Source organism: Pteropus vampyrus, unplaced genomic scaffold, assembly GCF_000151845.1.
Source record: "Pteropus vampyrus isolate Shadow unplaced genomic scaffold, Pvam_2.0 Scaffold107, whole genome shotgun sequence".
NCBI classification, from domain to species: domain Eukaryota; kingdom Metazoa; phylum Chordata; class Mammalia; order Chiroptera; family Pteropodidae; genus Pteropus; species Pteropus vampyrus.
In genome coordinates, this window is record NW_011888888.1 from 2,051,594 (window position 1) to 2,069,613 (window position 18,020).

The following is an 18,020-nucleotide window of genomic DNA, read 5'->3' on the forward strand; positions in this document are numbered from 1 at the left end:
GGAGAGTATCTGCCCTTTCAAGGAAAATGGAGCCCTTTTCGATACTAAAGGGTCATTTGGCAAGGGAAATGGGGAGGGCAGAGTATGCTGAGGGATAGAGGGAAAGGCAGGGCCAATAGTCCTTGGCTAATGTATGGTTGGACTTACTGAGGAGAGAAGGGGTAAGCTTGAGAGAATGCTCAAGATGAGTAGTAGTGAGAAAGCTTGGCAGGGAAGCAGAAGAGGAAGTAGGTGATTGAGAGGAAATATAAATAAGTAGAATTAATAGGGTGGAAATGGGAGGTCTTCTTGATCTACATAATAAGGAACCTCGCCCCATGGATCTAACAGGTGAATGATACTGGTCTATGAGAAATCAAAGTGTCCCTGTAAAAGTGAGTCCCATAAAAAAGTTAAAATCTCGAGACGGAGAAGAAGGGGATTTTGTGCTAAGGTTGAAAGAATTTGTTGGGATGTTGTCTGTTCTGGAAGAAGAGGAGAGCCTGAACCTGAACAGAAGGGACAGGGACCGTAAAGGTTACTCATTTATCTTCTTCTTCAGGAATTCAGGTTAGCTAAAGCTTTGTAGGTCCGATGGAATAGCTGTGGTATATTGGGGTGTCTGGCCGTACTTTGTCCCTTGGTGAACTATTGGAGATTCGTTTTAGCCTCGAAAGATAGAACCAGGTTGGGTGTCCAGTAATCTTAGCAGTAGTGGGGGTCATTAAAAGTACCTGGTAAGGGCCTTGCCATCTAGGTTTAAGGTTATCTGAGTGGAGATTCTTAAGTAGGACACAATCCTGAGGGATTACAGGAGTGGGTAGAAGATCTCCTGTGAAGGGCTTTGGCAGGACGCGATCTGCATGTTCTTTTAGTATTTGTCTAACTAGATTTAGTATGGGTATGTAATCTCCTAAAGGGGATATTGTGGTTGGGAAGTTCTATAGAAGAAAAGGCCTTTTGTACATGAGTTCAAAGGGGCCGAGGAAGGAGGGGGCCCTAGGAAGCCCTAGTGCACATGAGGGCAGGGGGTAAGAGTGAAGTCCAGGGTTCCTTAATCTCTAGATTAAGCTTAGATAACTGGGTTTTTGTTAAAGAGTTAGCTTTTTCAACTTTTCCTGAAGACTGAGGTCGATAAGAGTGTATCAGTTCCACTGAATACCTAAGGTAGAGCTGACTTCCTGTGTTATTTGAGATATAAAGGCTGGACCATTATCCAACTGTAATGAGGTGGGTAATCCAAAGCAAGGGATAATGTCTTTGAGCAGTGCCTGGGTAACTTCAGAAGACTTCTCAGAGGTGGTGGGGAAAGCCTCAACCCATCCAGAAAAGGTGTCTACAAGGGTTAGTAAGTATCAGATTTTCCTGATGGGGGCATGTGTATAAAATCAATTTGCTGGTCCTGTCTAGGGATGCTGCCCATAGCTTGATGGGTAGAAAAGGAAGGAAGACGTATTGATCCCTGGGGAGAGACTGTGGAGCAGATAGAGCAATTTTTTGTAATATTTGAAGGAGAGTATTAAAGTTATTACAGGTAGCAAGGGGTTTAAGGAGTTGTAAAAGTGGTTTAAATCCAGTGTATAAGGAGTTATGAATATCTTGCAGGATATTTTGAGCTTCGCCCTGTGGTAAAATATACCTTCCTTGCATCTTTAGCCAAGGATCTTCCCTGTCTGCTCCAAACCTGAGGAGAGAATGAGACTCTTTAGGAGAGTATTGTGGCATGAAATGAGGAATAGCTGAGTTGGGAGGAAGTGGGTGGTTGCTGCGCTGCCCTTTTGGCCTCTGTGTCTGCCTTATTATTGCCCTGTATGATGGGGTCGTTTCCTGCTTGGTGCTCCTTACAGTGAACTACTCCTGCTGCCTTGGGAAGATGAGCAGCCTGAAGAAGTTTAAGAATTAAGGGGACATTGGTAATAGGAGAGTCTTTTGTAGTGAGAAATCCTCTTTCTTCTCAAATTGAGGCATGTGAGTGGAGAATATGGAAGGCATATTTGGAATCTGTATAGATGTTAACCTCTTGTCCAGATGCTAAAGTAAATGCTCTGGTGAGGGCAATTAATTCTGCCTTTAAAGAGGTAGTTCCTATAGGAACGAGACTTGATTTTATGACCTCTGTGAGAGAGACTATTGCATAGCCTGCCAACCTTTTCTCATCTTGGGAGAAAGAACTACTGTCAATAAACCAAGTATGTAAGGCATTGTAAAGAGGAGTCTGTTATATTTGAGAATTAGGGAGTCTTAAGGTTGAGGATTTCTATACAGGAGTGTGAAGCCTCTTTTTTAGGGATGGGTAAAAGAGTGGCAAGATTGAGTGGAGGGCATTTAGCTAGGGTAACATAGGGAGATTCAATAAAGAATATGTGAAAAGTTTATATTCTAGAGGGAAAGAGATTTTGGGCAGCTTTGTGTGTGATGAGGTCGGAAATGTTATGTGAAGAATAAACCATGATGGGTTGTCTAAATGTGTTTCTGACTTTCAAGAGTTAGAAGAGCGGCTGCTGCCAGGGTTCTTAGGCTGACCAACCCCTGACTGTAGTATCTAACAGTTTTGATAGATAGGCAACTAACTACCTGAGCATCGGGTCCCTGGACTTGTCCTAAGAGTCCAAGTGCTATTCCTTCCTTTTCTGTAGTATAAAGTGTAAAAAGTTTGGAGTGGTTGAGAAGGGAAAGAGCTGGGGCTGATATAAGGGCCTGCTGTAACTTTCAAAAGTAAGGGCTAATATTAATGGTGGGATCTAGTGGTTCATTCAAAGGATCTTTAGAGGCCAGATGTAAAGGGTGAGTTAGAATGATGAAGTTAAGGACTCAAATATGGATAAACCCTGCTAAACTGAGGAAAGATCAGAGCTCTTGTTTTGAGGTGGGAAGTGAGAGGGAAGCAGTGAGGTCTTTTCTGTTTAAAGTAATGGAGCGATGTTGTAGGGTAATAAAGAGACTGAGATAAATGACTTGAGGGGAAGAAAGTTGGGTCTTCTTGGGAGAGACACGATACCCATTTTTAGCCAAATGATTCAGGAGACTAGCTCTGTGTTCATAAGAAAGAGAATAAAACGGCTACAAAGGAGGAGATCATCTATATATTGGAGAAGAGTGCAGGGATGGAGATCTAGTTTTGCTAGATCTGATACTCAGACTTGTCCAAAGAAGTGGGGACTATCCCAGAAACCTTTGCGGAAGGACAGTCCAGGTAAGTTGTTGGGACTGATGGATGAATAACAGGATCTGTCCAGGTAAAAGCAAAGAGATTTTGGGAGTCTGGGTTTAGAAGAATGGTGAAGAATGCATCTTTTAGGTCAATTACAGTGAAATGGGAAGTATCTGGAGAAATAAGGGATAGGAGGGTGTAGGGGTTGGGTACTAATGGGTGGGCTGTGAGAACTGCCTGGTTTATGATGCGAAGGTCCTGGACTAAGCGATATGAGCCATCCAACTTCTTGACAGGCAGGATCGAGGTGTTGAATGGGGAGTGTGTGGGTCTGAGGAGGTTTGGGGATAGAAGGCATTGTATAATGGGTTGGAGGCTTTGTCTGCTTTCTAAGGATAAAGGGGTATTGGGGTTGATAGGGGTATATTGAAGGGATTTTTAGTTTTATGTGGATAGAGAGTGGTGTTACGCTATGGAAGGGGTACAGGTATCCCAGACCTTGGGTGTGACCAGAGAAGTTGGGAGGGGGAACTTATCTGATTCTGGTTTAGTGAAAAGGAGAAGGAGGTATGGGTCTAAATTAGTGGTTGGAAAGAGACCCTTAAGGGAGGCTCTGAGTTTTGACAAAATGTTTCTATCAAGGATTGGGGTTGGGCACTTAGGAAGGACTAGGAACAAGTGACTGAAGGGTGTTCCAAGTAAGAGATAATTTAAGGAGGGTGTGGCTAAAGGCTTAGAGATGAGACAGAAATGGTGGGGTCAGTGGAGAAGGATCCTAACTTTTTTTTCAATTAGAGATCGGCCAGAGAGAAAGGGACATGAACGTGGACTATACCCTCAGCTTGCAACTTCCCTTAAAGAGAAAACAATAGCAGGCTGCAGAGGACGAGAGAGAGCGGGTGTGAGGCAAGGAGAAGGAGAGTTCTGAGAGATCTGAGCCGAACTCATTGGGAGCTGAGGGTTTAAAGGAGAAAGAAGTGGGGGAATTGTGAGCTGAAGGGTTGGGGCGGGGGAAGAGTAAGGGACATCTGGGAGGTTGGCTGAAAGAAGAGCATACAGGGGTGGGAGTCTAGGGGGTGGGGTTTTGCGGTCAGTGGGATCAAAAGAGGAAGTGCCAGTTTCAGAGTCAAGGGAAGCAGACTGGAGTGAAGAAGTAAAATCTGTTAAGTAGAGCAGGATTTACAGAGAGAGTCTGGGCATAAAGAAGAGCCATAAAGAAGGCCTGGGCATAGGGAACTTCAGACCATTTTCCATTGTGGTGACAGAAGTTGTCAAGGTCTCTTAATGTGTTATAATCAAAGGTACCATTCTCAGGCCACTGAGATCCATTATCCAATTTATATTGTGGCCAAGCAGTGTTATAATAGAAAATGAGACACTTAGGTCTGATATCACCCTTGAGGCTGAGATTGTCTAGGTTTCTTAAAAGACAGCCAAGGGGGTTGGTTTTGGAGGGTGTGGAAGGTGTGTTCCCCAAGATGAAGAGGATGAGAACGACAGGGAAAGTGAGGAGGGCAAGTGGCAAACCACAAGGAAGGGAGAGCGGCTCTTTGTGTGGGTGTCCTCACTGACAAAGAGTCCATCCGCTAGAGCAGAGGGGTCCTTTCTGAGCCAGATGGCCCCAGTTCAGAAGGACCCGGGGCCAGGAGGCCAAGGAGTCTTCTGACCTAGCTCTAGGATATGTCAGAGAAAGAGAGAGAAAGAAGACCCCAGAAGAGGTAGATAACCACTCACCCAAAAATTAAGTGACTGATGTGGGCTGGCAGGCCAGCAATGAAAAGGTGAAGCTCCCGGTCTGGTGTCCTCCGTGGCTGGGTTCAAGGAGGATTTGGAAGGTTAGGGTTAAACCCCTTAGAGCCTGGGAAAAAGGTAGGATCCGAGGTTAGCCTGGGTGAGCTGCTGCACCCCACTGCTCTCCAGTTTGCAAACCAATAAGCTCGGGGTGGGTTCAGAGGAGTGGCCACTGAACCTGCACCAAACTCTCCCCGGTTTTGGCACGAGATGTTAGGTTCCCCGAAGGAGGAAAGCACAAGACCAAAGGGATTGAGCAAGATCTGTTGTAGCAGAACGGCAGCCTGGCTGAGCCGAAGATGTCATCAGCCCGGAATGTGAGAGGACTTGAAACTTATATGGGGCTTGAGACGGGCCTTTTAGCAGGAATATTTGGGGCGGGTAAATTGGTGGGGAAGTGAGGAGAGCCCAGTGAAGCGGGAGACGAGCATATAGCATTGCCAGCCCGGATACAAGTTCTGTCTCCCAGACAAAGGTAAGGGAGAAGTCCGGTTCCCACCTGGATGCAAGGTCTGGTTCCTACACAATGATAAGGGAGAAGTCAGGTTCCCACACTGTCGGGATAGGGATAGGGCCCTCCTGGACCTAACGGGGTATTTGTAAAGTTCACGGAAGAACTTTATTTGTGGTCTTATATTTTCCATTTAGTATATTGAATATATAAAAAGAATTGAAACTAGTTGTCTTCTCTTTACTTCCTTCTGTTCAAAATAACAGAAGTAAAAGTGCAACCATTGTTACTCAAAAGATTGCATTTGGTATTTAAAAAATAAATATTAAAAAAAATAAATGTAGGGGTTTATGAGTAAAAGTGAAGTAGGATCACAGAATTTTCCTCCACTAAAACCAAATGAAAGAAGTAAAAGTGGGTGGTGAAGGAGAGGGAAAAAAAAAGTAATAGAAGTGAATAAAAAAGAGATTTATGCAAATTTATGCCAAATATTTCAAAAAGTAGAGGCCAAGAAAAGAATGACGAGATACAGGGTGTGTATGACAAGGCTTATAATTCCAGTCCCGCATCCCAGAAGCTAGACTAAGGAAAGATGAGGCCTAGAAAACATTAATCTCTCCCTTCCCCCATTTCCTGTATCTCCGGGTTATAGAGAAAGAATAAAATCAGTATTCAGTACTCAAACTGGGGTGGGTGTGTCTGTGTGCACAGAAATAAAAATGGTGAGAAGAGTATTGAGGTTGTTAAGAAGAATCTGTTGGATATCAGAATAAGTAAGACCTCAGTTTAGCACTTTCCATGTTAAACACGATCAAGATTTTTTAAAAAATGGCATGACAACTTTTACAAATATGCTACAGGAAACAAAATAAAGAAATGACCATGAAAAGACTGTCCTGCATAAAGATATCTTATATTCCTGGAATAGAGACTCCAACAAATGGAACAAAAACAATATTCAGAAATACGATACAGACAAAAATTTCTGAAATATAAAGTACATTTATAGGTTGAAAAGCACTAAGTACCAGGAAAAAAATTTATGAAATGATTAAAATCGACTATACCTTAAGTTACTAAAGAAATGAAAGAATTATTTTGGCATCTTGGCCAAAAAGAGAACATGACCTATATAAAGGGCAGGAGGAAGGGACATGAAATCTAGCTGGCTGCAAACTTCTCAGTTATGGCCAATCCAGAAAACAATAAAACAATGCTTGCAAAGTTCGAGTGGGAAAAAAAAGTGTGAAATAAAAGTATTATATGTGGGTAATGTCAACATAAGAATGTCCAAACCTATAGAAAAAATTTGTAAGAGTTTATTAGAGCCAAACTGAGGACATGCCTGGGAACAAGATCTCAAAGGACTGGAATGGCAGTTCTGCAGTTCTTTTTATGCATTTGGAATCATTTTATGCATTTGGAATCATTTTATGCATTGGAGAGATTAAGGAAGGTTATATGTAATCCCTTGGTGGTAGATTAAGGAGACAGGAGAAAGCAAGATGGGGAAATCTCTATGGATAAAAAGTAAAGTGGAGAGATACATCTTTTACGTTGGTAGATACAGGATTAACGTTTAACATTTACAGTAAATTGAGATAGTATATGGGCAACAAGATCATGTGCTCCCATGAAGGTGGTTATGACATACTCCAGGGGGTCTGGAAAAGAACATTGCTCTCACATTTCAAATGTATGTTTTACTAGATGCACAAGAACAATGGACAGGGAACACTTAAGAGAAAGATTAACTTTTTACCAAGAAAATTATAGGCTTAGTGTTTGACTACCCACCATGACCTGCTGAATTAGGAATTTATGATCAGATCCTCCTGTGAGCTTACTTTGGGTCACTGAGCTTGTCAGGCTTGACATGTGAGGGAATTAGCTTGTCAGACTTACTACGTAGACCCTCTTTCATTCACAGGGAGGAGGAAGCTTTACCTTCAAGATTCTTTCAGGAGCTAATAAATAAACCTGAGACAGATTAGCAAGGGAAAATGACTACATTTAATTACAGACATATTGTGCGAACCCCGTATACAAGAGGGAGTCAGAGATCCCACATACATGAGAGATTCAAAAACAGAAAGGGAAAAATGAAGTACATATGACATTCTGGCTTCAGAGCAAAGGTCAAGAAGTTACAGGAAGTTAAGAGCAGTAGTTCAGTAATTAGAAGTTTGCCCTGTAGGTCAAAAAAGATTATCTCTAATAATCTCTTATTATGGACAGGGCTCCTAATTAAAATTTTCTAGGTATTTAAGAGGAGGCAGAAGTTTCTTTTGAGCCCACAGGGTCTTGGTTGCCTTTAGCTCAAAACAATCTGCATACCACAGAGGCACATCTTGGAGGATGACTCATTCTGGATATATATACTCATACTCAGCAGTATCAGCTAGATTTGGTTTGTCTGTTAATAATAATGGCTAAAACTATAAAGATTTATAGCCTCGGATATAAGAAGTTGAGATAGGCAGACCAGAACTGGTATGGTGGCTTTTCCAAAATCAGCTTAGGCAGGTACTTTTCTATGAATTCACCTGGCTTCTGTTCTCAATGTCACTGTCCATGGTGGCTGCTGGAGCTTCAGCCATTAAAACAGCATTTCAGGATCAGGAAAAGGGAAGGGAGAGAAGAACAAAAGGGCTTTCTCTAAGTCAGATTCTTTTAAGGGGCCTAACTGGAAGTTCCACCTAATACTTCTGTTTGGGACCAGAACATAGTCACAGCCATATCTAGATGCAAGAAAGGTCTGCACTTTCTCTTGGGTAACTATGTGCCTAGCAAAATTTTTGCAAAAGGAAGATAATAGAATATTGGGAATCAATTAGCAATTTCTGGTAATTTTTTTTACACGTGTCCTCTTTTTTATCAACCGTTTCTTCTTATTCCACTCTGACTTCCATCTCTAAGCCAAAGAAATTGTTCCTACCAAGGTCATTTCTAACTCCTGTTTTGTTAAATCCAATGATCTCTTAGCAGCCTACTTAATCCTTTGTGAAAGACTCTTCTTTGGGATTCTGTAACATTACATCACGTTTCTTTCTGATGCAGAACAATGCAGATTTCCCGCAAGCGACAGGGAGACCAACCTCTGTACCAAGAGAAGAGGGTCCTTTGACAGAGAGTGTAGAAAGAATTCAACACACACCAAGGTTAGAGTCAAAGGAAAGTTTATTAGAAAAGGAGTAACACTCCACAGACACTGTGGTCTCCTCTCAGACACAAAGAGTGAGAGGGACAGTGAGGGCGACAGTGAGAGAGAGAGAGACAGAGTTAAGTCACTGAGAGGGACCCTTGAGTGTTCAGGGAATTCAGTTTATATGTCATTCTTTAGTTCCCATTCCCTTGATATGGACATAAAGTGAGGAAGGGGAAGAGTATGTAGCATGAAAAAGATAATATGTAGAGTGAAAAGCCTGCTAGCAGTTCCTAGCCTTTAATCCATAGGTTCCCCCATGGTTTTAGCCATAGGGAATGACACACAGGTGTGGAGAATGAGTTGTTAGTAATTCAGCAGACATCTTCCTTTGTTATGAAGGTGTCCTCCTGGCCTGGCTGCAGGGCTGATCAGCACATTGCAGTCTGAATAGGGCTTGATTAACATTTTTAATTCTCTTGCCTCCTCCCTACATTATTTCTATTCATTTTCTGTTTTTGTCCTCTCATTCCACTTCCTCTGAATAGTAGGAAACTTGGGGCTGGACCCTTTTCTTCTTTAATTATACTCTTCTTGGGTGACATAATTCAGTCACATGATTTTATTGATGTGATCTGTGAAAGGCACAGATCTTAATTAAGTGTTTAGTTGTGACAAATGCATGTACATATGTAACCCGCCTCTGATTTTAAATATTGACTATGTGCTTATGGCTCCCAAACTCATGTGTCTCCATCCCCTATCTTTATCTTCAGCTTCAGACTCATATATCTAATTACCTGTTTGACTTACTTATTTTTATGTCTAGTAGATACTGCCAGCTTAACAGATCTAAAACTGAATTTTTGTATTTACTCTCATAAACCATTTTTTATGTGTGTCCATCTCAGAAAATGGTTCAAGCCAAAAATCTAGGTTCCTGGTTCAAGCCAAAACCCAGATTTCTCTCTCTGATTCTTCCCTTCAACCTACCCCATCCTAGTCAATTCCAAGATCTTTTGATTTCATCTATAAATAAAACTCAAAACTGCCCACTTGTTGCTATCTCTGCTGCTTGCTCCTGAGCTTATTAAACTGTCAGCTTCTGCATGGGACTAAGACTTGCTTAACTAGCCTTACCATTCCACTCTGAGCTCTTCAGTCCAGTCTGTTCTTTACATAGCTGTTAGAGTGGTCTTTGCAAATTTGATCATCACCTCTTTGCTGGAATCACTGCAGTGACTTCTTGTCTTTATAATAAAATTATTTGATATGGCATCTATGACCCTATGTCCCCTACCTCCCTTTCATACTTCATCTTGAACTATTGTCACCTGTGTCTATTACACTTGTGTCTCACTGTTCCTTAAAAATACTAAGTCCATTTGCACTCAGTGCCTTTGTGTTCACTATTTTCTCTACTTAGGATGTCCTGCCTCAGTTCTTGCCATAGCTGGCTGTGCTTATCTTTCAGATCTCAGTTCACATTTCATCTGAGAGGGGACTTCTGTGGCCATCCTTTTCAAAAGTACCCCACCCTGTCCCAATCATCTCCCTGTTTACTTCCTTCATGTACTTCCTCAACACAAAATTATCTTATTCGATGTTCATTTTCTATCTTCTCTCTTTGCAATGTAAGTTTCATCAGGGCAGGGCCTTTGTTTCTTATTCACTGTTGTATCCTCAGTGCCTAGAACAGTGCAGTATTAGTAATGCTCAGTAAATAAATATTTTGATTAAATGGTCAGATACTGCCTGAAACACCTCTAAAGTAATATTTTTCAGATTTTATTCATAGCATTTTTGATGATAAGTATAGTTAGCAATTTTTAACCTCTAAGTAAAATCATTTTGAAAATCTATTAAAGTTTTAAGATATTTGAATATCATTTAGTGAATTTTCATTTTTATAAAGAGTACCTAAAACACTTAATTAATGTTTCTATTAGAGGCCAGTAACAACATATCCATATATGAGTACCAGCTGATTGGTTGATGGTAAAAGTTTTTGTGAGTTAATCCGGTAGTTAAACCATTTAAATAGATATATGTCATTGTTGATTTTTCCACAAGGCACAACAGTCAAATAAGACAAGAAGCACTTAGCAAATACACTGTCAATTTAGTATTTAAAGGACGTTTTAAGTATTTTTTTTTTGAGCCCAAAAGAATGTTCAAGAAATAGTAGAGATTTTATGGGTACGTGATAAGTTTAAGAAACCCTAGATTTTGAAAAGTTGCTTTAAAGGACATGCAGGGTAGGCTGGTTCTACTTTCAGGAAGTTCTACAGTGGGATTCATGTGTAGTATTAAGATTATAACTAGGAATTCTGTTAGATTTCACAGTAGCACAATTGTTTTTGTAAATACAGGTTTCGAGAGAAGTTACTTGCCTATAATTTTTCTTCTTAGATTAGTCGTAATCCTCTAACCCAAAACACACAGACTATACTTTATTTCCATGAAGGAAAATAATTACAAATATTCCTTTTATGAACTAATATAATAGAAAATGTATAGCTGTTTATTTTGCATTTCATTTTTCTATTCTAAGATCGAAAACAACTTAAACATATGGTGTGTGGTACTTATTCTTTACAACATTTTCATGAAATAATATTCTTATTCCAGATGAAGAATTAAAAACTTGCTAAGCCTTGTAACTAGTTATAGGTCACATGATTAGAAAGTAGTAGCCCTGAAACTAGTGAAGTAGTCCCCCCTTATCCATGATTTAGCTTCCCATGGTTTCAGTGACTTTTGGTCAACTGCTTCATGAAAATATTAAATGGAAAATTTCAGAAATAAACAATTCATAAGTTTTAAATTGCTTGTCTGGGTAGCATGATAAACTCTCATACCATTCAGCTGTGTTCAGGGGGTTGTGAATCATCCCTTTGTTCAACGTGTTTATGCTGTATATGCTCCTCTTCTCTTAGTCACGTAGTAGGCATCTCAGTTATCAGATGTGCTGCTGTGGTATCGCAGTACCTGTGTTCAAGAAACCCTTTTTCACTTACTATGACCTCAAAGCCGTGCATATAACTCTTTTTTTTACAGTATATTGTTATAATTTTTCTGTTTTATTATTAGTTACTGTTGTTAATCTCTTACTTTGCCTAATTTATAAATTACACTTTACAATAGGTATGCATATGTAGAAAAAAACATAGTGGGTGTAAGATTCAGTACTGTCCGTGGTTTCAGGCCCCCACTGGGTCTGGAACATATCTTCTATGGATGAGGGGAGACTGCTGTAGGAGATTTCCCTCTACGAGAGTTTAACTTCAATATCAGTATGAAAAATTTGATTTGAACCTTAGCATTTATTACCTTATTAAGGGCAGAACAGCTTCATTCCCAGTTTCTGAAGTCTAAACATTGCCAATTTTAGCTGTGGAGGAAGGAGGCAGCTGGGTTATATTTAACTTTAGCATTTAGGAATGGAGTTACATTAGTCTTGGCAGGTTGTACCTTAACTCCTTTTCATTGTACTTTTTAGGTCTGCAAATCGTTATATATTGGTTGATTAAGTCATATTTCAGTAAATAAATTAGCCACATTTACAATATTTCACAATATTGTTGTACCTTTTAGTGTTAGGAAAGAGAATGGTGTCTGTGTTTATGCTCATGTTGGAGTAGTGCAGGAGTTGGACCAGTAGAATTTTCGATTCTGGTCCTTAAATTCATTTATCTGTGATAGTGCTTTGGTTGGCAACTTTTTTATTTGATTTGTAAACATTGTGTTTAATACAGTTGACCCTTGAACAACTTAGGTTTGAATTGCATGGGTCCACTTATAAGCATATTTTTTTCATTAAATATACAGTTAGCTATCTATGTTGGTGGGTTTCACATCTGCAGATTCGACCAGCCTCAAATCCAAGACAGTATTTTCAATCAGCGGTTGGGAATCTGCAGATACAGAGGATCAGTTGTATGCATTGTTCTATGCCATTTTATGTAAGGGACTTGAGCATACGTGGATTTGGGTATTTGTGGGGGTCCTATCCTCCGCAGATGCAGAGGGAGGACTGAAGTTTTGGGGGAATCAGAAGTTATATGCAGATTTTCAGCTGCATTGGGGTCGGCACCCCTAACTCCCGCATTGTTCAAGAGTCAGCTGTATATACAGAAAGCTATAGGAGGATGCAGAAAAAATGAAGACCTTGGGCTTGCTCTTTAAGAAACTATGGATGGGTATGGGGGCACATATAAACAAGTACCCCCAAATCTATACAGAATGGAATATAGTAATTATAATAGCACATAGGATGAGAAATCTTTAATGGAGGAATTTTGGAGAAACTTGTAGAGAAGAGGAAATTAAGAGGTCTTCTTGAAATCCCCCTTGCTTTGGAAAGATTAGAAGTGTTTATTTTGGCACAGAGGTAGAAATGTCGTATGATTGAAACATAGATGTATGAGAAGACGGAGAGCATAAGGCTGAGTAAGTAGGTTAAGTTGAGATTTTAGAGGGTCTAAATACAATTCTAAAGGGTAGAATCTAAATATGATACTAAGGGCAGTAGAGAGTGATATAAGGTTATTGACTAGGATTACTAGTTCAGGGCCTAAAGGGATTTATATAAATTACCTTTTAAAAATGACATGTTTTCCATTTTATCTAACAGTTTCTCCTGGTTTAAATTCCATGTATGTAATACTGGTTTAAAATTAATATTAACGTTTTTGGGTGTATTAGTAAAGGAATTCAGAGAACACCTGTACATTATTCAAATTGCCATTCGTTTAACCTTTATTAAATTGTAGAACCTTTGGCTAGATGGCACTGATGATAAACAGGCCCACAGAACTCAGTAATTTATTCAAAAGCTCTTAATGTCAGAACTTGGAACTAGAACCTAATTCTCCTTAGGCTAGTCATTGATTTTTCGCTGCTCTACCTCCTCTACTGCATATGATAATTTACTGGGTCTTTAGTGAGATGCAAAGGATGAAAGATCCTTTTTTTTTCTTTAAGAGTGTTTACATGTGATCAAATGACATCTTTGTCTATACTGCTTTGCATTTTTATTTGTTTATTTTTAAATTTTATTTATTTATTTTTATTATGGTGACATTCGTTTAACAAAATCCAGTAAGTTTCAGGTGTACAATTCAACAGTAAAGCACATATATACATTGCACTGTATGTTCATTGCCCACGATTAGATTTGTTTCTGTCACCATATATTTGATCTCTTTTAGCCCACCCCTCTCCCACTGCCATTTTTATTTAAATGCCAGTTTTATTAGTATAGATCAGTACTGGAAGAGACATCAATCTTCAACATTTTGTAGTCTATATACTTATAGGAAACTTCATCTTTGAAGAAGCAGGATTTGAGCTGATTTATAAGGATAAATGAATGAGTGGAAAAAAGGAATGGGAATGATAGCACAAGCAATGTGTCAGAGTGGGCATAAATTGTTTTCTGAGCATAATGAGTCATGCTAGAACAGAGAAATTTGTTTCAAAATAATGAGATAAGTACATTGTAACATTATGTAGTGTTTGATAGAGTGATTTTTTCTTTTTTTTTTTTAACAAACGGAGTGGTTAAAAACTTGACAATTTCTTTGGCTTCATCTGAAAAAAGAGTACTTCTGGGCATTACTGTATTTGATAGTGAAATTCTATAAGACAGACTTAACATACTATATCCTATTTCTTAGTAGTCATCTTTTCCCTCCACCCTGGTCTCTGAAATCTTAAATGCATTTTGTGTGGACCTTTACATAGTAAAGAATAATTTCAGATGTTTTGACAAAGTATAATGATTAAAGCAGTGTCAAAGAGAATTACCTCAGAGTAACTATAGTAAAATTGAAATGTTATGCTCTATGGTTTTATAATTGGGTTATTTCCATATCTTAATACCCATCCTATCGGATCAGTTGATCAAAAAAAGATTAAGATCTTCTGTTCAAGGAACCCAATAAGCTTTCTATGCTACTTTTTCCTTTTAAATTAACTTTAATGTCATAATTTAGCACTAAAAGTTATTTAACATAAACTATCATGAAACAGAGACTATAAACCTGTATACCTGGACTGTCAGAATCAAAGAAGTTAGAAAGGCTTTAAAATAATCTTTTTTCATGAAATCATTTATTGATTTATTATTTTTGTTTATACTTGTGAAATTTTACGTGTCTTTGAGTACACTTTGTCAGATGTCTGATTCAGAAATCTATCTCAGCATGCTGTAAAACCTGTTGTAAAAATAGGTATGAGCCACCCAGTGTCACTGAAATGTTGACAAAGTGGAATAGCTATTAAATGAGTTTGCAGAGCAAAGTTAACCATGGTGTTTTTTTTTTAAACTGAATTTTTATTTCTGTAAATAAAGTAAGTAGAACATTTTATATACTGTTTAGTAGATTTTTTGAAATCTGTTTTTAAGTGTAGCTTGGTGTAAACCAAAGTATATAAAAAAATGTATTTCAGATCATTATATCTGAAGCATGCAACATTTTCCTCACTTTCATTGAAGCTTTTTAAAAAGTTATTACTATTTTTTTGTGATCATTTAAGTATTCCCCAAATATATTAAGTGTCTTATTCATTTCATAGATTGGGTGAATAAAAAATCTTTTAACATTTTGTATATGAAATGCATGTTATTTACACTTGTGGGAAATTAGGAGAGAGAATCTTGGTACATAATCTGGAATTTTTGTCGATTAAGATTGGGTAAAGTGAAAGGAGGTTGAAGTGGAGTTGATTGTACCATTTTTTGTAGTATTTTTTTGTAGTTTGCATTTGGCAAGGCAAGGCCCAGAGTGGGGAGGAAAGGTATAATCAGTTTAGAAAACATACACGATTCCCTTGACAAATATAATGAAGATGTAATATTGTATCAAATAGTCAGTTCCCTAGCAGAATCAGTGGAGAAAACCTCTAGGATGAAATGTGGTTAAAGCTAATGAATCACTCCTAGAAGCCTCTAGGACAGGAAAACCAAAATGGGAGATTTAAGTCAATTAGGGAAAGCTTCCAAAAAAAAAAAAACCAAAAAACAAAAAACCTCTTGTGAGAGAAATGGAGGTAGCCATACCTGACTGAGAAACTTTTAGTGGAGATGATCTTTGAAATCTAAATAATTCGTATATATGTAGTTGAGAATTAACATTGTGATTTTATGATAATCAGGTGACTTTTTATTTTAAATGTTAACAAAAACCGATTGCATGTATTTTTTCTCTAAACTGCTTTCCATGTTTAAAAAAGAAAATATAAATACTTGCCAGTTCCTGGATTGCAGAATTTTTTAATATAAAACTTAATGATAAAAGTAATTATAATTGAATGTCTACTGTATAAACTGGACTGTGGTAGGCATTTATGTGTATTATCTTAATATTAGTCACAATACCCCTATAAGGTTGTTAAATAAAAAATTTTAATTTCCATGGCTGAAATTCTTTTTAAAAGAAAGGGTTTACTAGGGCATTGCTAGCAAAAAAAAAAGAAGAAGAAGAAGAAAAATAGACAACTACGACGAAGACCAGTTTTGGTTGTGGAGTCTAAACCATCAGCAGCATGGCTAGGTAGGAAAGACAACATGTCCATCTTTCTGGAGTTCTGCAGGTATTTTTTATACAGCAGATAGTGGGGAGAAAGATATAAGCTGTTCTGAAAGGGTTTACATGAGCTGTAGACTAAGAGGATGAAAGAAGGTGAAGCGGGGCTAGTTCTGAGTTTGGCACAGCAGAGTCCTCAAGGAACAAGTGGCCACTGCTCCTGAGGATTAGCTGTAAGCAGCAGATTGGAAAGTTCATGTGTACATAAGAAGTAGAGGCACCTGGATAGGGTTCTATGGTGCCTGGCTCTTCTCTCTTTTGGATAATTGTGGGAATAATCACCTAGAAATTAATCCTAAATTCCAGCAGATATACAGGAATGTGAGCATCTTTTATCAGAGCTAGTCCACAGCTATTAACAGGCTAACTTTTCTGTCACTTTTCTTTCATCCTCTGGCAGCTGTAAGTTTAATTACAAACATCTCAGAATTTTTTTTTTTTTTTTTTGGTCAAGGAAGGGATAGGTACAGTTATTCCTATCATAGAAGTGAAAGAAACTGAGATCAAAGAGATTAAGTGACTCTTTCAATATTACATATTAAAGGAAGACAATATTTGAATCCAGGTCTTTTGACTCTATGCTCCCCCTGTAAAAAATGGTGAGGCATTTGTCAGGAATTTCAAAACATAGTTTGCTTGAATTTGATCAGATAAAGATGGAATCAGTATCTTAGGAAAGGTAATAAAATAATTTGATCTATAACTATAAAAAATATAGGCATTAGGTAAATTCTGCCTTAAATTTTTAGACGTTAATCATCTGAACTTTTGAACTTGTCAATAATAATTTTTATTATATTTGAATCTTAAGGAGTATTTTGTTCACTGTGGGCAATCCGTGTAGTGGTAGCATCTATACAGTTGCAGATCTGCATGTACTCAGATCAACTTAGCAAGGTGCTTTACTCCCAGGATTTTCCTGAGATCCTGGTGGCCTTGAATTGATACTGGTTTATTATGAGTTGTGGGGCAAGTGTCTGATTTTGAACCTGTTTAGGCTCATCCTTAACACTATACCAGAGATATCCTTCATCTAGCCTAGTCTTAATCTAGAAAAGTATTCCAGAGTTAACTGGAGTCAGTCTGTAATTAATTCTTTCTAGGAATTAATTCTTCTCTAAAAAACTATTTTAGACAAACAGAAAAAAGATGATTATGAAATGGTCTAGTAAATTTCTAAATATTAGCAAACTATGATACCTCTCATATTAATTATTCCTATGTAATTAACTCTAATATTAGCTTAGTTTTTCATATAAATTCATTAGGTTCCTCCATGATTTTAGTTCAACATTGTATTTACTGATAATCAGGGAAAATTAAATATAATTATAAATTTTGGCATCTCTTTCAAGCCATCCTTTAGAAACAGTAATTGACACTAGTTTCTAAACAGCAAAACTGATCTGTTGCTGAGTGAATGGATTCCTATCATATGTGAATTTGTAAATGAAAAATTTTCAGTATAACCTGGAGAATCTGGTATTTATTTAAGAGGCTAATTAAAAAGAAACAATTCAACTGTTTTGTAAGAAAATTCAAGTGCTATATTCACATAGAAAGATCTTTCTTTTATTATGCCAACTGATTTTGTTTACTTAAGAGAATCTGTTGCTAAAATAGTAATGAGGAAGGGTGTAATATAAGTGGAGTCATACACCCTTTGCTCAAGTAACCAGAGCGCTCGCTGTATGTGCATGTTGTTCAGTTTCCTGTTGGAAGGGGGAAGTAAAGCCTTTTTTATGTTTTTCTCTCTTGCACAGCTTAAAATGACTAGTGTGTGATTTCAGTGGAATAAATGGCGTCCAAAGTCACTGATGCTATAGTCTGGTATCAAAAAAAGGTAAGTTAATAGTCAAAATGTTTAACCTTTTAAATGTTTTTATTCTAAAAATGCTTTGTGTGTGTGTG

At 38.0% G+C, this 18,020-nt stretch overlaps 1 protein-coding gene across 7 annotated transcripts in view; it reads left to right on the forward strand.

Moving 5' to 3' along the window:
- Window positions 1-18,020, forward strand: part of PHTF2 (putative homeodomain transcription factor 2) — a 119,614-nt gene that overhangs the window by 12,614 nt on the left and 88,980 nt on the right. For 5 of the 7 annotated variants that reach the window (XR_002781583.1, XM_011365214.2, XM_011365215.2 and 2 more), the window contains exon 2: window positions 17,873-17,952. The exons of 1 other annotated variant lie outside the window; for it this stretch is intronic. Coding sequence is in view for 4 of the 6 variants with exons in the window: in XM_011365214.2 (XP_011363516.1) it covers window positions 17,908-17,952 (45 nt within the window). In the remaining 2 variants the exon portion in view is untranslated. Of the gene's footprint in view, window positions 1-17,871; window positions 17,953-18,020 lie in introns of those variants that run through there. One more of the 7 variants, XM_023533645.1, reaches the window with a different exon arrangement.